At 45.6% G+C, this 24,019-nt stretch overlaps 1 protein-coding gene across 1 annotated transcript; it reads left to right on the top strand.

Moving 5' to 3' along the window:
* The first annotated feature begins 789 nt into the window (after positions 1 to 789).
* Positions 790 to 20,827, top strand: NYX (nyctalopin). Its single transcript, XM_019417309.2, has 3 exons — positions 790 to 1,074; positions 1,425 to 1,502; positions 18,006 to 20,827. The coding sequence occupies exons 2-3, from the start codon at positions 1,481 to 1,483 to the stop codon at positions 19,400 to 19,402; spliced, it is 1,419 nt and encodes a 472-aa protein (XP_019272854.2). The 5' UTR covers positions 790 to 1,074; positions 1,425 to 1,480; the 3' UTR covers positions 19,403 to 20,827.
* Positions 20,828 to 24,019: the final 3,192 nt, after the last annotated feature.

The following is a 24,019-nucleotide window of genomic DNA, read 5'->3' as shown; positions in this document are numbered from 1 at the left end:
CATTTATTTATTTTTGACAGAGAGAGACAGAGCCCAAGTGGGGGAGGGGCAGAGAGAGGAGGAGACACAGAATCCGAAGCAGGCTCCAGGCTCTGAGCTATCGGCACAGAGCCCGATGTGGGGCTCGAAGTCACAAACCGTGAGATCATGACCTGAGCCAAAGTCGGACGCTTAACTAACTGAGCCACCCAGGTGCCCCCCGAGCTTTACTTTCGAGCACAGGACTCTGGTGGTGGGGGTGAGAATGCTGAGATTCCACATTCCACCAGCTCCCTGAGGCTACTGCTCCTGGTGGTCTCTCTAGTTCTGGGAGACACTCCTGAGTAGTGAGTCCTGAGTCCTGCTGGGTTTGAGAAACCTCAGCCAGGTTCTGGAAATGACCTACAGACATGCTGTCTGAGTTGGTGGCTATCACAGCCTCAACCCCAAAGCCAGGATTCTAGCCTTGCTGTAGTGAAAGACCCTCTCTCCACAGTCTGTTTTTGGGTCATCTGCCATCAGCCACTCCAAAGGAAGGAAGTGAGCAGCCTGCATTTTGGGAAAAACATCATTATTTTAAGCTGTCCTGTCCCTTCCCCACCTCTCTAAGTTATATAACACGTCCTTGTTGAAAATGCTGATAATGCTATTTGGGTGGCAGGAAGCCAATTTCTGGCTGCATGTCGCTTGGGGGCTGGGGCTGGGGTCAGGGTGGGAGGTGGGGTCTGCGGAGGGTTTAAGGAGAGAAAGGGGACAGGCAGATGGAGAGGCCAAGGCCTGGGGATAAAGCCGATTGGTGTGTCAGCAAAATCTGTCACTGGCTTTGGTGATTCGAAAGGCAGACACATTCTTTCATCTCTGTTGATCCTCATCTGATACAGGATTTTCCTGCCATTAAATCTGGAGAAAGAAAAATAAGCGCTCAAACCTGCACAAGCAAGTATTCCTCCTCGACTCCTGCTCACCACCCCACCCCCCCTTTACTCTGTCGGACCATTTTTAGCATCTGTGGCTGCGGGACTCCGGAGATGGATGGGCTGGGGGAGCCGAAGGGCACCTCTGAGGAGGAGCAGGACCAGGCACACCCCCAGGACAGTAAGCAACATTTGGGGACTATTCACGAATGTTTCTTTGCAGAGGTTTCCGCTCTGGCCATTTGCTTGCTGGGTTGTCAGTGAGTCCATCTGTGTTGCTGTCAGGGTTTTAGTCTGACCAAGGGTTTCCGAACAGATCCAAGCTGTCAGGGCGGGGGGAGCTTCTGATTGGCTGTTACTGGTTTCTCTTAACTCGACACCAAGGTGAATGGGGAGACATGAGTGTGAGGAAGAAGAGGGCAAAGGCAGGGCATTCAGGAGGAAGTGTGGAGGTGTGGGGAGGGGTCTGTGTGTCCTGGTTCTCAAGGGAACCCTCATGGGCACTCGGTGACCTGTGCTGTCTCCCCTCAGGTAGGGCTTCCACAGCTGGGTGGTTCTAAGCCACCAGGTGCGTGAAAGGCCACGGGATGCTGGTGCTGCTGCTGCATGGTGAGTTCCAAGGCCTGCTCCTTCTTGACCCCCAGCAGACAGCTGCCAGTGGGTGCAGGGGTTGGCAAGCCCATAGAAGATTCTAGAAGATGCATGGAAACCACAGGGCTTCTGCCCAAGGAGCTTGGTCTTCAAGTGGCTTCCATGGAAGATGTACATGGACACCAGTTCTGATTAGGTGTCACTGAACTGTGATCATGGGGGAGGGATTGGAAAATGAGATAAAACAGAGCAGGTGGTGGGTTTTGTTTGTTTAAATATAAAGATTTCTGGGGCACCTGGGGGGCTCAGTAGGTTGAGTGTCAGACTCTTGATTTTGGCTCAGGTCATGATCTCACGGTTTGTGGGACAGAGCCCTGCATCAGGTTCTGTGCTGACAGTGTGGAGTCTGCTTGGAATTTTCTGTCTCTGTCTCTGTCTCTGTCTCTGTCTCTGTCTCTGTCTGTGTCTCTCTCTCCCTTTCTCTCTCTGCCCCTCTCCCACTCACGCTCTCTCTCTCTCAAGAGAGATAAACATTAAAACCCCCCCACAAAATTCCTGAGCCATATATATAAAATAGCCTTTTGGTGATTTTCAATTTCAGATATGAATTCATTGGTGTAATCACCAAAAAGTACAGTGGTTTTCTAATCATATTATTTTAAGCTCATTTAGTTAAGAAAAAATCTCTTAAACCATCTTCCTAAAGGAAGAAGAACAAATGAAAATAGGGGTGCCTGGGTGGCTCAGTTGGTTAAGCATCCGACTCAGCTCAGCTTAAGCATTCATGAGTTCAAGCTTAAGGTTCATGAGTTCAAGCCCCGCATCAAGCTCTGTACTGACAGTGTGGAGTCTGCTTGGGATTCTGTGTCTCCCTTTCTTTCTGCCCCTCCCCTGATCACTCTCTCTCTCTCTCTCAAAAATGAATTAAACATAAAAAATTTAAAAAAAGAAAAAATGAGAGTATGTTGGAATTGTGGGATTATGGGTGATGAAACATTTTGCCCAAGTTTTTTAGTCCTATTGTTATGTGGGTTTTAATATAACCAGAAGACTCATCACAAAGATTTTTTTCCCCACCTCTATAGCCCCACCTGCTCAAATCTGAGATTGCCCAAGGAAAAAATCCCTTGATAAATTCTGCAGTAAAGAATCCTATACAAACAATCTGTTTTTTCTGACCCTTGGGTGAATGTAATTATTTGAGGTCATAACTACCTATGTAATAGACTTCTGTGTGCAGCGCTGGCAGAGAAAATTTACCAGATAATTCTAAAATGGTAGCAATAGAATTTTCTTACCCTTTAGTTCACTGTTTCAAAAAGTAGACCTTGCTCTATTCAATGGAATCAACAGGTACATCTTGTTTATATCTTCAATACACTCAAGGGATATTATGAAGGATATAACTGCATAGCTTTTGTCCTTGAGAAACTTCTATTCCTTTGTGAGAGATCCAATAAATAAATGAGAAAACAAATTGGAACAAGGTGCAGGGAACACTATGATAAATGGGACATGACTCTCTACCTCGAGGAGCCTCCAAAGGACAGAGGTTGACATTTATATAAATACGAACAGCCAGCTCCTTGCCATTTCTCCTACCTAGAAAGGATATGAAGTTTGATTGACTCATTGGGACAGAATGTTTGCTTCTAAGAGCCAATATGATTTTAAATGTGTACCGAAAGCTCTCCTGTTCCTGACAGAATGCAGACCGTATTCATAGCCTGTGCACTGCAAAACAGGAACTGTTCCTGCTGCCGCAGAAACCCGAAATACATCCCGACTTCTTGTGACAAGTTGGAGAGCTTAGCGGTGACATCATTTGCTAACAATAGATGCACTTAAAATTAATGACCCTCTCCACATCCCCTGGCGCTTTAATTTAAAACACACTCAGCAGCACAGACAATATTACTCTGACTACAAGTCACAGGATTATGAACGACGTGTTCCCGAGATGCAGGCAGGGATAGGGTTCTACCTCCTTAGCTAGAAAAAAAAAATGATTAAATGAGCCTGACAAAACAAGGTCGTGGTAGAATCAGAAGGGGCTCACAGCAGGGTAAATCTGGGACAAAACCCAAACAGAAATTCTCTGGACAGGAGGGTTGCCTGGAAGGGCCTCTCCCCTCCCCCATGTGACACCCTTCAGGGTCCTCCTGCTGTCCACAGCTTAATATCCCGATTCCTTAACTCACTTTACGGGATTCTTCACCAATGGCGTACTCTGCTGTCTCTAGAGTCTAAGACGCAGTAGGTGCTTAATAAGGATTTGTTTGTTCAATGGGTGAAGCCTCCCAGATTAGAACCATTACAATACCTGATAGAGGTCTTGCCCCTAAAAAATCTGTATGTATTTCAAAAACTCTTCAAACTCAATAATAAGACAACTCATTAAAAATTTTTTTTCTTTTCATTAAGTAATCTCTATGCCCAACGTGGGGCTTGAATTCACGACCCCATGATCAAGTCACATACTCCACCAACTGAGCCAGCCAGGTGCCCCTGAGACAACCCATTTTGAAAAAAATGGGACACCCATTTTGAATAGCTATTTCATCAGAGAAGATATACAAATAACTAATAAGCACATGAAAAGATGCTTAGCATCATTAGTCATTAGGGAGATGCAAATCAAAATCACAATGAGATACCACCTCACACCCAGGACGATGGCTAGACTTAAGACAATAGCAAGTGTTGGTGAGGATGTGGGGCAACTGAGGCATACACCTACCATATGACCCAGCAATTCCACTCCCAGGCACATGCTGAATGAAAACACAAGTCCACAACAAGACTGGCCCACAAACCCTTCCATCAGCTTTAGTCACTCGTGGACAGGTAAGACTTCACCTGGGGTGACTGAGCCGAAGTAGAGAGTAGGATGTGCAACTAACTGAGCCACCCAGGTGCCCCTGATTCCATTTATATGAAATTCTAGAATAGGCAAAACTAATCTATCATTCAGAAAGCATATCGGTGGTTGTCTGGAGCTGCGGATGGGGAGGGGACCGCTGCCAGAAGGACCCAAGGAAACTTTCTGGGTGGTAGGCATGTTCTAAATCATGATTAGGGTGGTGGTTACATGGGTGTATATATTTGTTACACACTTAAAATGGGTACATTTTATTGTAAGTAAATTATACCTCAATCAACTTGGCTTAAAAGAAAAAAGAAGTCTGTAGGGGGAGGGCACCTGCACCCCAAAGAGAACAAATCCTTCACTAATGAGACTCAGGTGCTGTAGGGTGTAGGGCAGTATGCGTGTGAGGTTCTGAGTGCAGAGTAGTGCTCTCTGGATGGGGGTACTGGTTTGTTCACTATTCATTCTCCTATTGTTTAGTTTTGTTTTTAAATGTTTACTTATTTATTTTGAGAGACAGAGAGAGAGAGAGAGAGAGCACAAGTGTGGGGGGTGGTCAGAGAGAGGGGGAGACAAAGAATCCCAAGCAGGCTCCTTGCTAACAGCGCAGAGCCAGATGCAGGGCTTGAACACCCAACTTGTGAGATCATGACTTGAGCTGAAACCAAGAGCCAGACCCTTAACCGACTGGGCCACCCAGGTGCCCCTCATTCCCCTGTTGTTGAGCATTTGTTTTCAGTTATCAATATTGGGGCGATTATCAATATTTATGCCCGGAGGCCTCTGTGTGGGCCTTGTGTTCTAGAACTCAGATGGGACAGCTCTCTACCCTAAGATCCACAGGGCCTGTGAGGCTGTCAGCAGACCACCTTTCCTGAGACAAACTGATTTCTCCATCTCCCAGGACTTTCATTAGCAAAGTGCAGGGTGAATCCATGATCCTTTCTTTACTGCCACAAAGGGTACCTTTGCAGTATGAGAAGGAAGTTCTGGGGTTACTGTGAGATCAGAGGCCATGTGATGGTCTCCCCCACTTGCCTTTCTGGTTCCCCCCACCCCTTTTGTTTTGAAACTCCAGAACTGGGGGTGCCTGGGTGGCTCAGTCGGTTAAGTGTCTGACTTCAGCTCGGGTCATGATCTTGCGGTTTGTGAGTTCGAGTCCCGCGTCAGGCTCTGTGCTGACAGCTCAGAGCCTGGATCCTGCTTCAGATTCTGTGTGTCCCTCTCTCTCTTCCCCTCCCCAGCTTGCACTCTGTCTCTCTTTCTCTCTCTGTCTCAAGAATAAATAAACATTCAAAAATTAGAAAATCCAGCACTGGGTCCTGGCCTGAGGAGCATTGGCCGGGAGTAGGATGAAAATGACTTCTGGAGCCAAAGTGGCTGACTAGATTTTGCTGAAAGCAGAAAATTGACCATATTTTCCCTTGCTATTTTGGTTTCATGAGGCACAAGTTCTTTGAAAACAATGGGAATCAAGAAATGCTTCCAACTCAGCCTGTGGTTGGAAACTCCATGAGTAACTGTTCTCCTAGCAAACCTCGAGGGGGAAAAGCGCATATCCGAAAAGCCGAGGACCTATGAAGGAGAAATTCCTCAGCTGGCCTGCATTAAGACATCATTCTGTGGGCCATCCGAGCCCAGCCATCACTGGCTCCCTGCAGCTTGGGGGCTGGCCAGCACGTCAGACCATGACACAAAAGCAGGGACCCCCTTCTGGTATTTGCCCAGTTTCAGGGACACTTTGTAACTTAAAAAAAAACCTGTTTTAGGGGCACCTGGGTGGCTCAGTCGGTTAAGCGGCCGACTTCGGCTCAGGTCATGATCTCGCGGTCCGTGAGTTCAAGCCCCGCGTCCGGCTCTGTGCTGACAGCTCAGAGCCTGGAGCCTGTTTCAGATTCTGTGTCTCCCTCTCTCTGACCCTCCCCTGTTCATGCTCTATCTCTCCCTGCCTCAAAAATAAATACAATGTTTAAAAAAAACAAACAAACCTGTTTTTATTTAGTTTTGAGAGAGAGCGAGAGAAATAAAGAGAAGGAGCAGGGTAGGGGCAGAGAGAGAGAGGGAGACAGAGGATCCAGAGCAGGCTGTGGGCTGACAGCAGCGAGCCTGATGCGAGGCTCAATCTCATAAACCATGAGATCATGACCTGAGCTGAAGTCGGACGCTCAACTGACTGAGCCACCCAGGCGCTCCATTTCCTTTATTGAACTAAAATTCACGGAACATAAAATTAACAATGAACCATTTTAAAGTGTACAGTTCAGCAGCATTTAACACATTCACAGTGTTGTGTGACCATCTCCTCTACTTCCAAGACATTTTCATCACTGTGAAAGGAAACCCTGTACCTATTAAGCAGCCACTCCCACTCTACAAACGGTAGAACCCACCCCCCGCCTCCCAGCCCCTGGCAACCACTAATCTACTTTCTGTCTCAGTGGATTTGCCTATGCTGAGTATTTCACGTAAATGGAATCATACAATGTGTGGTCTGTGCATCTGGCCGCTTTCACCTAGCATAATGTTTTCAAGGTAGTGTGTATCACTACCTCATTCCTTTTAATGCCAAAATAATATTTCACTGTGTGGATAGACCGCATTTTGTTTATCCATTCATCTGTCGATGGACGTTTGTTTCCAGCTTTGGGCTATTGTGAGTAATGCTGCAATGAACATTTGTGTGCAAGTATTTGTTAGAACGCCTACTTTCAATTCCTTTGGGTATATACCCAGGAGTGGAATTGCTGGGGCATACGGTCATTCTAGGTTGCACCTTGCAACATTTTATATACCACGCAGATAAATCCCATTTTTGTAAAGTCGGTCCACGTAGACCCCTGGTTTTTTGACTTGGGCTGTATATTGGAATCATCCGTGGAGCTTTAGCAGCACCAATGATTATTTCCACCCGCTGAAGATTTGGATTTAATTGGTATAGTGTACAGCCTGAGTATTGTGAGTTAGTTGAAAGCTCATCGGGTGATTCTGATGTGCAGCCCAGGTGGAGAACCATTCTAGACTCTTCCTTGAAGTCTACTTGTAATAACTTCACTATTTCTGCATCTCGGCTTCCTCATCTGAAACGGGCAGACCATTATGAGGAACAGATGAGTTGAAATGTTTGAAACAGCTGTGAAAACATGGGAGCAAGCTAATCGGCCCATCTGTTCCTCATAATGGTCTGCCCGTTTCAGATGAGGAAGCTGAGATGTAGAAAGCTTGTCTGAGGTTAAAGCAAAACAGAACACTCCAAAAAAGCAGTACAAGAGACCAGGGATGAAAGGCAGTGTCATCAAAATTTATGAGAGAACTAGAGAGGCCGTGCCCTCAGGATGAGTGTTTCCAGACTGAATGGAAAGCCCCACATGTGTATCCCAGGGCTGTGATGGAGGCTGGCTGGGCAGAGGCCAGTCCTGAGCTCAGGCCAGTTTCACCGAATTTCTCATCTTCCTCTCCTAACCTCAGACTGGGAATGAAGGCAGTGAAACCTTTTCAGATTTCCACATGGATCCTTCCCAAAAACAGTGGCATGAGAAGAAAAATTGCTAAGCAACTGCCAATGAGTTTTGACATTCTCTTCTCACAAACTGTGATCTTTATTTTAATTTGGCACATGTTTTTCTGACCAAGGTATCCCCATGGAACTCAGCTCTAGACAGTGAGGAGATTTGTCTTTGGAATAATCACTGCTGATTCCAGGAGAGGCCTCTTTTCATTTGCATGTGGAAAAATCAGGAATGGCCTAAACAAATTTTCATTATGTTTTCTACATATCATGGCAATGAATAGCAAGGAGCTTCCTTTTGGCTCTTGAGGCTCATGCCTGGTCCTGAATTTGAGTAGCTTTCTCTTAAAAAAAAAAACAAAAAAAACACGTTCATTTATTTATTTTAAGAGAGAGAGAGAGAGAGGATCCCAAGCAGGCTCTGTGCTGACAGCGCAGAACCTGATGTAGGACTCGATTAAGAGTCGGATGTTTAACTGACAGCCACCCAGGCTCCCTGAACGGTTTTCTGTCTTTTGTTTTGGGTTTTCTCTTTCTTTTTTTTTAAACATTTATTTGTTATTAAGAGACAGAGAGAGAGAGTATGAGCATGGGAGGGGCACAGAGAGGAGACACAGAATCCGAAGCAGGCTCTAGGCTCTGAGCTGTCAGCACAGAGCCCGACGAGGGACTCAAACTCACAGACCGCGAGATCATGACCTGAGCTGAAGTCAGATGCTTAACCAACTGAGCCACCCAGGCGCCCCTGGGTTTTCTCTTTTAAGGTTAAGAGTTCATGATGTTCTTTGGGGAAAGGAGGAGATGGTACTAGAGAGATTAGGGGACCTGTTTTACTTAGGATGTTGTTTAGGAATCTTATTGCAAAGCACAGAACCTGCCTAAGGTATCACTGGAGCCAAGAAAGGGTTTATTCAGTGATAGTGTTCCCAGTCTTACTGGTTGGAGGCCCACTGCCCAGAGCATTCCTCAACAAGGGAGTGGGGCAGCTCTAGCAAAGACCCTGAAGCAACCACCACTGGTTGGCACATGCAGCGGCTCATGGGCATCATGCTGGGCGCTGGGTGCCAGAAATTCCACCATGGGAGCCTGCAAGCCAGACGCCTCTGCCATCATCCTGGCCAGAAAATGGTTTCTGCCTGGCATTTACTTCTGAATCCAAGTGTCCCTGTGTGTGTCTGATCGACGAAACTAGGTCACATGCTTGGGCCCTAACTGCAAGGGAAGTAAGGAAAGAGAATTTCCGGCTTCTATCTTCAGGAGGCAGGACTTACAAGGTAGGAAATTCTCTAAGTGTAGAAAGAGTATTTAAAAGGTGGTCGGTAGCTAGAAACAGTATCACTACTAGCAGAGGTGGTTTGGCCGCAGGGAACAGAAATCCATTTGTCCATGTAGGTGGTTTGAATGGGTTTCTGAAATGGACACAGGGAAATGTCATAGAAACAGCTATAGCAGGGTCTTAACGGGACTAGAGAGCTGGCTAGCAACTTCCTACTCTTCCTGCTCTCCATTTCTGTGATTCTCACCTTGGGCTTCATCCTCTGTCGGCCCACCAGCTTCCTCCCCTTGCCCTCCACTACTGCTCCCTTAGAACTTTGACCTGCACGTGGCTTTGGTATAAACCCTAGCCCCAGTGCTATACAGGTTGGTGCTCACATGATCTCACTGCATGTTCCATGTTCGTTGAAGGTGGTGGGGGTGGTGGTGGGGATTGTTGAATGAATCTGATTGGCTCTGCTTAGGTCAAATGTTTATCTGCAGTCCAAACAGCTGTGTCTGGGAGGAAGCGGCAGAGACACATGGGGCTCTGACTGGGGTATTTTTTTCTAAGAGGTGGTGTTTGGCAACAGCTGCTGTCCAGTCACGGAAAATGCCAGCCAGAAGGGGCCCCCAACGGGCAGGAAGTGCCGGCCCTTCAGTTTACAGTTAAAGAGACGGAAGCTCAGAGAGGCTAGGTGTGTGGGGTGGGGGATCGCACTGCATAGCGGAAAGACAAAAACCAAAGCGTGGTGTTATTTAACCACCCTGAAACTCAGTTTCCTCCTTTGGGAGAAAAAGGGAATAATACCTTGCAGGTTGTCGTATTAAAATGAAAAAAATGTAGCAGGCTTAGTTTTGAGCAAACACTAATTAAAAAGTTAGGTGTTATAAGGCCAAAAGAGACCCATAAAATTTGATTACTTTGAATTGCTTTATACATGCTCATATCACCCAAATAACTTGTTCTGTTGAGCTCCCAGGGCCACTGCCATGAGCTGTTCTAGGACTGCATAGAAGTAAAATCCTATAGTATGTGCTCTTTTTAAAAAGTGTTTGTTTATTTATTTATTTATTTATTTTGAGACAGAGAGAGAGAGAGAATTAGAGCATGAGCAGAGGAGGGGCAGAGAGAGAGGGAGATACAGAATCCCAAGCAGGCTCTGCCCTGTCAGTACAGAGCCCGATGCAAGGCTCAGTCTCACGAACCGTGAGATCATGACCTGAGCCAAAATCGAGAGTTGGATGCTTAACCTACTGAGCCACCCAGGCGCCCCCTAAAGTATGTACTCTTTTGTGTCAAGTTTCTTTGGCTCAACATGATGTTTTTGTTTATATCAATAGTTTGTTCCTTTTTATTGCTGAGTAGTATTCTGTATGAATATATTGTAATTTATTTTTCTACTGTTGGGTAATTTCCAATTTTTATCTATTATGAATAAGCCACCATGAACATTCTTGTCTAATCTTTATGTGGACCTTTCTTTTATTTCTCTTGGGTGAATACCTAGGAATGGAATTGCAGAGTCATGGGTGGGCATATGTTTAACGTTAATAGACACTGCCAAAGTTTTGCAAAGTTATTGAACTCTTTTCCACTCCCACCAACAATGTAGGAGAATCCCATTGTTCTACATGGTTGCCACCATTTGGCAAAGGTTGTCAGTCTTTTTAGCCATTCTAGTGGGCGTCTAGAGAATCTCATTGTGGTTTTAATTGGTGCTTCCCTAATGGCTAATGATATTGAGCACCTTTTCATGTACTTGGTGGCTACTTAATATATTCTTTTGTAAAGTGTTCAAGTCTTTTACCCATTTTTATCTAGCTGTCTTTTCATTATTCATTTGTAGTTATTTTTATATTCTGTATATAAGTCATATATAATGTATATATGTGTGTGTATATATATATATATACACACACACATACACAAACTATAGTATACACATATATACACAAACTGTATATATATAGTACATATATATGTACATATATATATGTACTATATATATATATACACATACACACACACACACACACACATACACAAACTGTAGCACTTAATCTCTTTTTTTAAAAACAGCTTTATTGGGGACGACTGAGTGGCCCCCACTCAATTGGTTGAGTGTCCGACTTCAGCTCGGGTCATGATCCCATGGTTCATGGGTTGGAGCCCTGCATTGGGCTCTGTGCTGACAGCTCAGAGCGTGGAGCCTGCTTCGGATGCTGTGTCTCCTTCTTTCTCTTCCCCTCCCCCACTCTCTCTCTCTCTCTCTCTCTCTCTCTCACACACACACACACACACACATACTCTCTCTCTCTCTCAAAAATAAGTAAACGTTAAAAACAGCTTTATTGACATATAAGCGACATCTAATAAACAATGTATTTAAAGTGTACTCTTGTGAAACCATTAGCACAATCAAGATAAATACCATATCCATTACCCTCAAGATTCATGCCCCTGTATAACCTCTCCTTCCTGCCCCCTCCCTACCTCCTGACCCATCCCCAGGCAACTATGGGTCTTTCTGTTACTATAGAATAATATTTATGTAAGTGGAATCATATAGTATGTACCTTTTTTTTGTTTGGCTTCTTTCACTCAGCAGAGTTAACTTGAGATTCCTCTATGTTGCATTTCTTTTTATGTCCATTTCTTTTTATCACCCAGTAGTATTCCATTGTGTGGATACATCATAATTTGTTTACCTGTTCAACCTTGGTGGGTGTTTGTGTGGTTTCCAGTTTGGGGTTATTATGAATAAAGCTGTTGTGATCGGTCATCCCCAAGTCTTTAGTATGGACATATGCTTTTATTTCCCTAGGCTTAGAATGGATGGATCAGAAGGTAGGTGTATGTTTAACTTTTAAAGAAACTGCCACGTTGTTTCCAATGTGGTTGTACCATTTCACACTCCCACCAGCAGTGTAAGAGGGTCCCAGTTATTCCATATGCTCTCTAACACTTGTTATGTCAGTCTTTCTAATTTTAGTCATTCTAATAGGATGCAATTCTAATTTGGATTTCCCTAACAATGAATGATGTTGACCATATTTTCTTGTGTTTATTTGCCTTCTGTATATCTTTTTTTGATGAAGTGTTTCTTCACCTATTTTGCCAATTTATTAATTAGGTTATCTGTTTTCTTATTATTGAGTTTTAAGAGTTCTTTATATATTTTGGGTACAAGTCCTTTATGAGATACATACAGAGAAAATATACAGATGTGTTCTCCCAGTCTGTGGTCTGTATTTTCATTCTCTTAACAATGTCTTTCAAAGAGTAGAATTTGTTTTTATTTTAATATAGCCTAAGTTAATACTTTCTTCTTTTTTTTAATTAAAATTTTTTTTAATGTTTATTTTTGAGAGAGCATGAACGAGCAGGGGAGGGGCAGAGAGAGAGGGTGATACCGAACCCAAAGCAGGCTCCAGGCTCCAAGCTGTCAGCATAGAGCCCTACATGGGGCTTGAACTCACGAGCTGTGAGCTCATGACCTGAACCGAAGTTGAACACTTAATGCACTGAGCCACCCAGGTGCCCCCCAGCATTTTATTATTTTTTTAAAAAAGTTTATTTATTTATTTTTATGTGAGCACGTGCACACATGCAAGTTGAGGAGGGGGAAGAGAGAGAGAGAGAGAGGGAGGAAGGGAGGGAAGGAGGGAGAGGGAGAGAGAATCCCAAGGAGACTCCATACTGTCAGCACAAAGCCCAATATTGGGCTCAATCTCACCAACTGTAAGATCATGACCTGAGATGAAGTCAAGAGTCAGATACTTAACCAACTGAGCCACCCAGGCACCCCTCCAGCACTTTAAAAGATATAATTCTTGGGGTACCTAGCTGGCTCAGTTGGTAGAACATGCAGTTCTTAATCTTGGGGTCATGACTTTGAGCACCACATTAGGCATAGAGTTTACTTAATAAAAACAAATTTAAAAATATATAATTCTGTTGTCTTATGGTCTCTGTTGTTTCCGATAAGAAGTCAGTCATCATTTTTATTGTTGTGTACTCTATATAATGTCTTTATTCTTTGGATGCTTTAATGAATTTTCTGTCTTTGGTTTTCAGTAGTTTGACTATGATGTCCTTAGGAGTGTGTGTGTGTGTGTGTGTGTGTGTGTGTGTGTGATGTTATTTGGGGTTTGCTGGGCTTCTTGTTTTTAACTGAATTTTGAAAATTGTCTTCAATTATTTATCTGCTGTATTCTCTCCTCTGGGACTCCCAATACATGCATGTTAGTCTAATTGCTTGATATCCCACGGGTCATTGAAGCTCCCACCATATTTTTTCCAATCTTTTTTTTCTCTCTGTGCTTCATTTTGGGTAATTTATTTTTTAATTTTTTTATTGTTTTTATTTTACTTTTGAGAGAGAGAGACAGAGTGTGAGCAGGGGAGGTGCAGAGAGAGAGGGAGACACAGAATCTGAAGTAGGCTCCAGGCTCTGGACAGCTTGCCAGCACAGAGCTTGATGTGAGGCTTGAACTCGTGAACTGTGAGATCATGACCTGAGCAAAAGTCAGACACTTAACCGACTGAGCCACTTAGGTGCCCCCATTTTGGGTAATTTCTATTGACATCTCTTAAAGTACATGAAATGTTTTCTTCTGCTATCTCTAATCTGCTATTTTTCTTATTCAATGATTTTTTAAGAAATTCAAATATTGTAGTATTATTTCAGTACTAAGATTTCCATTTGGTTAATTTTTAAAAATTTTATTAAATGTTTATTTATTTTGAGAGAGAGAGAGAGAGAGGAGAGAGAGAGAGAGACCATGAAAAGAGGAGGGGCAAAGAAAGAGGGAAAGAATCCCAAGCAGGCTGCATGTTGTGAGCAGAGAGCCCCACACAGCCCCACACAGGGCTCTATCTCATGAACCGTGAGATGATGACCGGAGCCAAAATCAAGAGTCAGATGCTTAACCAACTGAGCCACCCAGGCGCCCCACATTGGGTTCATTTTTAGAGTTTCCATATGTCTTCTAAAATTCAAATTCCCCATGTCTTCACCCATTATATCCACCTTTTCCTATAAATTCCTTGACATATTTATATTAAATTTTTGTTTGGTAATTCCAACATCTGGGCAGTCTCTGGGTCTGCCTCTATTAACTATTTTTTTCCCCTTTTGATAAATGTCACATTTTGCTACTTCTTCACATATCTAGTATTATTTGACTATATATAAGATATAGTAGTTATAAGAAATTCTAGATTCTCGTATCTTCCTTCTAAGAGTGTTGAATTTTGTGTGGCATTCAGTTAATTTACTGGCAGATCACCTTGATACTGGGGAGGCTTAGATTTAGGCTTTGTTAGGGTAGGCCTACCTAGTTCAGTTTTGCCCTTTGTCCTGAGAAATGGTCTTCACTCCTAAGGTGTGGCCCTTTGGGGTTTCACTGGAAAGCCTGAGGTATTTTACAAGCCCGTCTAACTTGGTGGACCTTGAACTCTTAATCTGTCTCCCATTACTGGGAAATTGCTGAAATCTTCATGTAGTTCTTTTGGCCTTGAGTTCTCGGCTCCTTGGAGTCACCCCACATATATGCACTTGAGGACTGAAACAAGGATCTAAGGGGAGTATGTTTGCCAATTGTGTGGCTCCTTCTTTTTCATGTTTTCCCTCCTCAATTTCCAGCCACTGTGGCAGCTATATACTCTGACTTCTAACTTGTCAGCCTGATAAGACTCTTGCTTTCTGCTTGAGCTCTATTCCCTATCTGCAGCATGGACCTCAAAATGCCCTCCCTAAGAGGAAAAGGTCGTTTTCTTTTTTATTTTTCAAATTTATTTTTTTTAATTCCAGTTTAGCTAACATACAATGTTATATTAGTTTCAGGTATAAGAGGAAAAGTCAGATAAATTGTGTCTTTACCTAGTTTGCTTCTCTCTCTCTCTTTTTATGTTTATTTTTCAGAGAGACAGAGAGCACGTGAGGGGCAGAGAGAGTGGGGGGACAGATGATCTGAAGCCAGCTCTGTGTTGACAGCAGACAGCCCAATGTAGGGCTTCTATCTGAGAACCATGAGATCATAACCTGAGCCACAGTCAGATGCTTAACTGAGCCACCCAGGTGCCCCACCTAGTTTACTTCTCTTAAGGGTTGTATATACTCTGGTTGCCTATTTAGGTTGCTTTCCAGTGCCTTTAAATATTTTTTCTTTAAATATTTTCCCACAGTTTACACTAGCGATCAGCAGGAATGTTAGTCTGATACAAGCTACCCTGCCATTATTGCAAGCAGAACTCATACACTTAGTCTTTATACTGAGTAAACCAATACTGGCTTTTGGTTGTCTGTTCTGAGAACTTACTTGACTTAAATTTCACTAAGTAATCCAGTAAATTAGTAATTCCTAATGGTCTATCAACGTTTCAGAGGTTGAAAATAGGTCTGTAATAGTGACATCTTGAGTGTGTAAACTTTAAAAAAAAACTTTATAATCTATTTTCTGAAACAGGGAATACAATCACATGGTTCAATATTTAAGAGGTAAAAAAGATACACCATAAAAAGCTTTAGTCCCACCCCTCTTGCGTGTGTTTTTAAAAAATTGTCAGCTCCATTTTTTAATCTAATCCCTGTCATAATCCTAGGAATTCCTTGACAAAGAAGTTTGTTTTGTTTCATAAATAAATGATATCCTCCAGCAGGAATCATTACAGAGGAAGGCATCAATTCCATTTATTTCTGCAAACATTTCGTGTGCCTGGAACAATGTTAGCTATTGTGGAGTAGAAACGTGAGTCATACAGTTGAGAGTGCACTTCTCTTAATTAGAAAGGAGAAGAGAGTAGAATGAAGGACTATTTGTAAGGAAATCTGATGCCTTCTTCTTGACCCAGTTGGAAGAGTTGATAGAAAAAGGTCCCACCCCTGTCCAGCTGACGCCTGGAGTTAAGGTTATATTCTTGGCCCTGTCTCTCTAACAGGGTGTCTCTCTAGCCCAACTGCTGCCCTGTTTACAGCCAAGTTCAGCACAGGGTCCAAGAACCTTGCTGGAAGCTTGGTGTCTAGTTCACAGTTCTTAGGGAGAGGAAAAAGCTAAGTCAAGCCTCTGTAACTTCAGAATGTTGAACTAGCTACAGTTTACAACAGAAGGGTTGCTCAAAGGGCTGAGTGTTCTCCAGCCAAGTCTGAAAGAGCTGAACCCCTTCCTAGCAGCTGTAAAAACACGCCGTGTCCACAACAAATGTGCCGAAAAGACACCGGAAGCTGAACAAAACCACAGAGGCAGCAGCAAGAGTTCTGCGCACTCCTTGTGTGGCTACACCTTCAGGTTCCTATAGGGGCTGGGACTGGCAAGGCAGGGTAATGTGTACACAGTGGGAGGGACTGAATGGTAGGTCAGGGGTGTCTGTTAGCAATTTGGGAATACTGCTGAGGAGGAACACAAATTATGAATATCAGTGGTCAGCTTTACATCTGGGTACCTTTGTTCCTCTGCAGGAATTTCAGATCGAGCACATTCCACCTGTGAGCCTCCCTTGGCCAGAAAATAAAACTTGCGCATCTTCCCTGCTGCCTTTTCCATTAGAACTCAAGATGGGGCTTGGGACCCCTGGCTACCATTCTGTTTTGGTGCAGGTGGCAAGCCTACTGGAGGGCTTTTGAAGTCTTTATCTGATCCTCCATTCAAATGCTCAGAACAGAATTAATTTTATAAGCACCATTCTTTCCTGTGATAATGTATAAAAGCCTTTAGAGGGCAAGGGATGGTAAATAAAAGTTAACTTCACAGTGTCCACAATTATTTTCTGAGATATGTAAGAAGTTCATTGTTAGTTTATTTAGTATGCTGTCCTTAGGGCTTAAATTTAGTGACTGTTCAAAAGAAAAAAAAAAAAAAGATTGATAGGCTTCTCTTTCTTTCCCAACCTCCTGTTCCCTAACTCTCTCTTCTTCATGAGGCTTAATTTACTCAGTGGGTTTTGTTTCAGGAATTGAATTCTTATGGTGGGAGGGACTAGAGCAGCACCAATAAAAATATAATACAAGCCACATATGTTTAAATTTTCTTTTCTCTTTAAAGTTTATTTATTTATTTTTGAGAGAGAGAAGAGAGTGAGTGAGCGGGGCAGGGGCAGAGAGACGGGGGATAGAGGATCCAAAGCAGGTTGTGTGCTGACAGCAGAGAGCCCCATGTGGGGCTCAAACTCACAAACCGTGAGATCATGACCTGAGCTGAAGGCCGTCGCTTAACTAACTGGGCCACTTGGTGCCCCTTAAATTTTCTAAGTAGCCCCATTAAAAACTGTAAAAAGAAAAGGATGACATTAATTTTAATATTTCAGTTAACCAAATATATCTAAAATATCTTTTCAACGTGTAACCAATACAACAATTATTGATGAAACAATTTATCATTCTTTTTTTGGTACTAAGTCTTTGAGACCTGGTGTGTATTTCACACTTCCAGTACATCTCAATTCAGGATAGGCACATTTCAAATCTTCAGTAGCCACATGTGTCTGGTGACTACGGTATTGGGCAGTACAGGGCTAGAGCACAGGCCCTGGTGAAGCCCTCCAGGTCCCCCCTCTGCATGCAATGATCCCTCTAGGCTGAATTCCAGGAGAGCACCCAGTGATGTTACAGGCAGGAGAGGGTTCAGAATGGGGTCAGATGCCGGAATCCCAGCTGGGTTTTGCTGATAAAGACAACTGGAAAGCAAAGGGTAGGGCGGCGTGGGTGGGGAACGTGTGTTAAGGTCTGAGAACTGGGAGGAGGCCCTTCGAAGGGCACGGTTATGCAGGAGGTACGAGAACTTGGTGGAGGGCCGAACCCTGCCACACGGACAGGTGGGACCTTACCTGGGGCGACCCCTGAGCTGACGGCTGTTCCTTTTCTGTCTTCTCGCCCCCCACCCCACCTGCCAGCAGTAGTCCTCGGCCTGCCCAGCGCCTGGGCCGAGGAGGCGTGCACGCGCACCTGCCCCGCCGCCTGCGCCTGCAGCAGCACCGAGAGCGGCTGCTCCGTGCGCTGTGACCGCGCCGGCCTCCTGCGGGTGCCGGCCGAGTTTCCGTGCGAGGCAGCCTCCATCGACCTGGACCGGAACGGCCTGCGCTTCCTGGGCGAGCGGGCCTTCGGCACGCTGCCGTCGCTTCGCCGCCTGTCGCTGCGCCACAACAACCTGTCCTTCATCACGCCCGGCGCCTTCAAGGGCCTGCCGCGCTTGGCCGAGCTGCGTCTGGCGCACAACGGCGAGCTGCGCTACCTGCACGCGCGCACCTTCGCCGCGCTCAGCCGCCTCCGCCGCCTCGACCTGGCCTCCTGCCGCCTCTTCACGGTGCCTGAGCGCCTCCTGGCCGAGCTGCCCGCCCTGCGAGAACTCGCCGCCTTCGACAACCTGTTCCGCCGCGTGCCCGGCGCGCTGCGCGGCCTGGCCAACCTGACGCATGCGCACCTGGAGCGCAGCCGCATCGAGGCGGTGGCCTCTAGCTCGCTGCAGGGCCTGAGGCGCCTGCGCTCGCTGAGCCTGCAGGCCAACCGCGTCCGCGCCGTGCACGCAGGCGCCTTTCGCGACTGCGGCGCCCTGGAGCATCTGCTGCTCAATGACAACCTGCTGGCCGAGCTGCCTGCCGAAGCCTTCCAAGGCCTGCGCCGCCTGCGCACGCTCAACCTGGGCGGCAACGCGCTGGGCCTTGTGGGGCGCGCCTGGTTCGCCGACCTGGCAGAGCTTGAGCTGCTCTACCTGGATCGCAACAGCATCGCCTTTGTGGAGGAGGGAGCCTTCCAGAACCTCTCGGGCCTCCTTGCTCTGCACCTCAATGGCAACCACCTCACCGTGCTGGCCTGGGCTGCCTTCCAGCCTGGCTTCTTCCTGGGCCGCCTCTTTCTCTTCCGCAACCCGTGGCGCTGTGACTGCCGCCTGGAGTGGCTGCGGGACTGGATGGAGAGCTCCGGGCGCGTGGCCGACGTGCCGTGCGCCTCCCCAGGCTCCGTGGCCGGCCTGGACCTCAGCCAGGTGGCCTTTGCGCGCACTTCCGATGGCCTCTGTGTGGATCCCGAGGAGCTGAACTTCACCGCATCCAGTCCAGGCCCATCCCCAGAGCCTGCGGCCACCACCGTGAGTAGGTTCAGCAGCCTCCTCTCCAAGCTGCTGGCCCCAAGGGCCCCGGCGGAGGAGGTGGCCAACACCACCGAGGGAACGCTCAACACCTCTCTGTCTGACAGCCTTCTCTCCGGTGGGGTCGTTGTTTTGGGCCACAGCACCTGGTTTCTCCTCGGCTCTGGCCTCCTGCTCATCGTGGTGTTTGTCCTACGCATGGACTGACCTTGACTCACTGGGGTGGCCCAGATTGCCTTGGCCAGCGGAGGAAAGTTGAGTTAACTGGCTTGAGGTGTTTGTGGTGAGGGAAGAGGGGAACTGGATGGGGCAGGTGGTGAAAATTCCAGCCCAGGATGGAAGGGACAGTTTACTTCCAGAGATGGTCCTAGGAGGAGGAGAGCCCTGGGCAGTGCCACACCGGGATGGGGTGAAGGTGGGGAGAAGAATGGATTTATGCTCATGTCACCTGGGCATCAATTGGACAAGAGAAGCAAGAGTGAACATGGGCCCTCCAGTGAGAAGATTAGGAATTGGAAGCTCTTAGGGCTACAGGGCTCTACCCCCATCCCTTGCCCCCATCTTCCAGGACACAGAGACTGCAGTGCCTGAATTAGAGTCAATCCAGTGGCTAAATACTAAGAACTGTGCTAGTTTTCCTGGCAGGACAGCCCATTAAGCCCAGTCCCTTTGTTTTCTACCACAATTGCCCTCCCCTTCCCCTAGGGGTAAGGGCCACTAGGATCCAGAAAGATGGACAGGACAGGAGAGAAGGGGGATGTGAGAGGAAGTTAGACTCGAGGGAGGTGGCCATGGTTCCTGGGGTCTGGAATGTGTTAAAAGGCATTGAAAACAAAGACCCGTTTCACTTACTCCACAATTATTCCCAGGGGTGGCCTTAGCCACAAAGCAACTTTAGGGCAGGGTAGGGGGGAAAAAAGAGGGGGAGCGGGTTTCTGTATACAAATAAATGGGTAAAATCCTAAGATTAAAAAAAGAAAAACGTTAAACAAGTTTTTGTACCTCAGGAGTTTTTTTTAGAGTCTTTCATATGCAAACATGCATTGTGAATCTCCAGGAAGGCCACAAAATCCTCTTTTCTTAGGTTTTGTGGGAAGAGTGTCCGGAGGACAGAGATGCTGTTAGTAGGGCAGGGAGTCTTCAGCTTGGATGATCCCATTAGGTGCGGAAATCATTATGGGCGGCACACTTTGGGGCCGACTAATGGCCAGGAGGAAAGGAGGCAGCCAATAGCTGGGAAGGGGGCCTGACAGATTTCCCAGGGTGGGAGTTGGCCAACTCTAAGCCCCCAGGCCTGAGTGCCAGGGCAAATTCTGTATGTCTGCTAAATACTTGCTGAAGCAGTTCTCCACGCACAAGTAATGATGACTTCATTCGTCAACTTGCTGGAAATCCGCAGTTTTAATGTCCTGAATTCCTCTGTCTATATTTACAGAGCTGGGTTTTCAAAGCTCACATAATTCAGGGTGCACCAAGCTGTCAGGTCTTCATGGTGATAGTACTTCTGTGTCTGTAGGTGATACTAAACATTAGAAATGTTGCAGAAAGACCTCTGAGGGTAGGAGTGTTCAAACGGGCTGTGACCATTAGTGGTCAATCAACTCAATTTGATGGGTCACAACCGGCGTTCAAAAAAAAAAAAAACAACTAACCAAGAATAGAGTCTCAATAACTAACCAAGACAGAGAGTCTCACATGTAACAAGTATTGTTTTGTAAAACTTAATTTGTATGCATTTATTCATATTATATGTGTATGTATGTATGTTGTGTCTGGATTGCTGTGTACAATTTATATTTTATTGTAGGCTGTTGTTTTTTTCTCTTGTGGGCTATTGTTAAGAAAGTTTGAAAGTCACTAATCTGGAGCCTGCATGATTTTTAAAAACTTTTTATTTTGAAAAGTCTCAAACTTACAGAAAAGTTGCCAGAATAATAGAATGAACACTTTGGCCATTCACCTAGGTTTCCCAGTTGTTAACGTTTTACTGTATTTGAGGTATATAGTTTGAGTTAGTTGTAAACATCACAGCCCTTCACCCCTAAATACCGTAGTATGTATTTCCTAGTCAGGAACTTTATCATTGATAGGATAGTATTATTTAAAATATACTCTATAGTGAAATTTCAACAGTTGTCAAAATGATTTCCTAGGCAGTCACTCTATTTTACTATTAGTCGCAAAAAAAGGTTCCTTGTGTTCATTTGATCACAGTACTCAAAATTCTAAATCCTCTGACTGACTTTAATGTTTTAAAATGAATTCGTTCTCCAAATGTCTTACTTTTCAAATGTGAGAACCAGATGAGGTCAGAAATGTTGTTTGTTCAAACCATGTGTCGTGGCTATGGTAACTGAGTAAGGATCACGAGAATCCTGGAGACCAGACCTCTGCGTTTGGGTAACCATGGAAGTCCGCAGCACACGTGCAGCCTGTGTTACTGAGGAACAAGATGCTGCCTGGGGAGGAATGTCCTTCCTTTCATTTGGAGCAGGTTCCTGAGAGTCAGCCTCAAAATGCTGCTTCAGTTCTGCCCAGTGGTTAGATGGCCAGCTTTTTAATGAACATTTGTTTGGCTGAATGTTTTTGAACAAGTATCAACACTGAAATAGCCTCCGGGGAGACAGATTTTTATAGAACTACCCAGCCCAGTAGAATTCTGGGAACGTGGGAGTTACTTACTGCCAAACAGATCCAGAGTTGCCTGGAACAAGTTCCCCGTGAATTGTGGCCATTATGAGCTCTCATGAGAGAACGGGGAGTGGAGTTCCCAGTTTTGAGTTCATGAAGTTTCCCACCCCATCCCTGGCAGAAAGTACCTTGAGAAATGCCAAGGTGCTATGGATTCTGCTGAGCAAAACTACGTGTCCCTGTCTGGATGGACCATTTTATGCTGTGGCAACAAACGATCTCCAAACCTCAGTGGTTTCCTGAGGGTTATTTCTTATGCACATGTCCAACATGGGCTCGTGAGGGGGGCTCTGCTCTTTGTAGTCACTCAGGGACCCAAGCTGATGAAGGATCTGCCATTTTCAGACACTGTTATCTAAACACGAGTTTTAGGGTTTGTTGCAACAGAGAAGGAAAGCTTGGGAGAATCATGCACCACTCTTAAATGCTTCTACCCAGATGTGACATGTGTTGCTTCTCACCCTTCATTGGCCAAAAATGTCACCAGGCCACACCTAACTCCAGCCAGGCAAGGAGGTGTGGTCCTCCTGTGTGCCCAGAAAGAGAGGAGAACTGGGGATGTTGATGAACCCTAGCAGTGCTCCGGACAGCTCACCCGATAGAGTCAAGCCTGGACTTGTCAGCACTGTTCGAAGAAATAGAGGCTGGAGAGGCAAATCTGGTGGGCAAGGCCCTACTAGGCTCACTCTTTCTCCCCTCCCAGCACCCCAGCTGGGCTTTGAATACAATATTTGCTTTAGCCAGTAGGAAGGCTGTGGCCTCATTGTATTGGTTCTTTCAGAAAGGGGAGAGGGGTCCATGGCCGGCTCAGTTGGTAACTTTGTGTGACTTTTGATCTTAGGGTCATGAGTTCAAGCCCCATGTTGGATGTGCAGCCTACTTAAAGTTAAAAAAAATTTTTTTAAAAGGAGAGAGAAAATGTAGAGACAAAAGGTTCATCTTTTCCTCTTTAAAAAATGTTTTCTGCATATTCAACTTACACTATCCAAATCTTTAGAAGCTTGATCTTTGGAAAATTCCCTCTCAGAAAGCTCCCTGGCTATTTCTAAGAGGTCCCCCTGCCACCTGTCGTTTTATGAGGATGATCAAAGCCCCCATCCACCCACCTCTTTGTCAGGCTACCAAAATGCTGCCCTCTACAGGGCACTTGTCTGCTGGTCACAGCTGTCATTGGCCATCGGCTGCCTCTGCCAACTTCACCCCGATTTGATCCTCTGGCCGAAGGACAGCTTAGGTCCTCCCCCTTAATCCCTCACGGGACAAAAGTGAAGGAAATTTTTCCAAAGGGTTGGGTGTAATGGAAGAGAAGTAAGTAGCCCCTCTTACTAGTGTCAGATGTGGCTGTTGGTATAATCCACAGACCTCAACCCTCTCAGGGGCCCATGTGGCTGGGCTGGCTTAATTCTGCACCCGCCGCCCCCCCCTCCCCCCCCCCCCCCCGAAATACCCAGGCCTAGCTGTGTTTCAGAGACCAAACTCCCAGGGAGGACTTTTTTCTTGTCCCTTGTAAGGCCCACTTCCGCATTCTACAGATAGTGGCCAGCCTTGCCCTCTGCAGCACTCCCCATAAGATGTCACACAAAGTCCCACAGTGGGGTCTAACAGAGCTGAAGGGGTTAGTCAAGTCCAGATTTTCACCTCACCCACGTGCCTGCCACCAGCCCCTTCTTCATCCCGGTGCCATGTTGCTAGAAACTGTGGCTCAGAGCTCAAAAGAACAAACAACAGTTCTGGGGACACCAGTTAGCCTAAAGTTGCACAGAGTAAATTAACATTTCTCTCCCCAAAGCCCCCACATCTGAGAGACTGGGAGACATAGCTTTGATAAAAGATACAACAGCCCCCTCCTTTTTAAGTGATTATATATATATATATATATATATATATGTATATATATATATATATATAATACTATAATATATATATATATAATACTATAAAAAAATACTAGTGTGTGTGTGTACATACACACACTAGTATTTTGTTTTTATATTTTGAAAGACACTCTGTTTTTCTGTTCTGAAATAGGACTCTTCACTTCCCTCTCTGACACTGTGTTCAGATTTGCCCCCAAGAGTGAGGGGGTGGGCCTTTCTATTTGCACGTGACCTGATGGCTTCACAGAGCAGAGGG

The sequence above is a fragment of the Panthera pardus genome, unplaced genomic scaffold (genome assembly GCF_024362965.1).
Source record: "Panthera pardus isolate Hobbes unplaced genomic scaffold, ASM2436296v1 HiC_scaffold_27, whole genome shotgun sequence".
NCBI lineage: Eukaryota > Metazoa > Chordata > Mammalia > Carnivora > Felidae > Panthera > Panthera pardus.
The sequence above is the reverse complement of the archived record's forward strand: the minus strand, read 5'-3'. Positions and strand labels throughout refer to the sequence as shown.

Coding starts and splice junctions, on each gene's coding strand:
- NYX (XM_019417309.2), top strand. CDS start 1,481: ATGCTGGTGCTGCTGCTGCATG. Junction 1,503..18,005: donor GCTGGTGCTGCTGCTGCATG/GTGAGTTCCAAG, acceptor CCCACCTGCCAG/CAGTAGTCCTCGGCCTGCCC.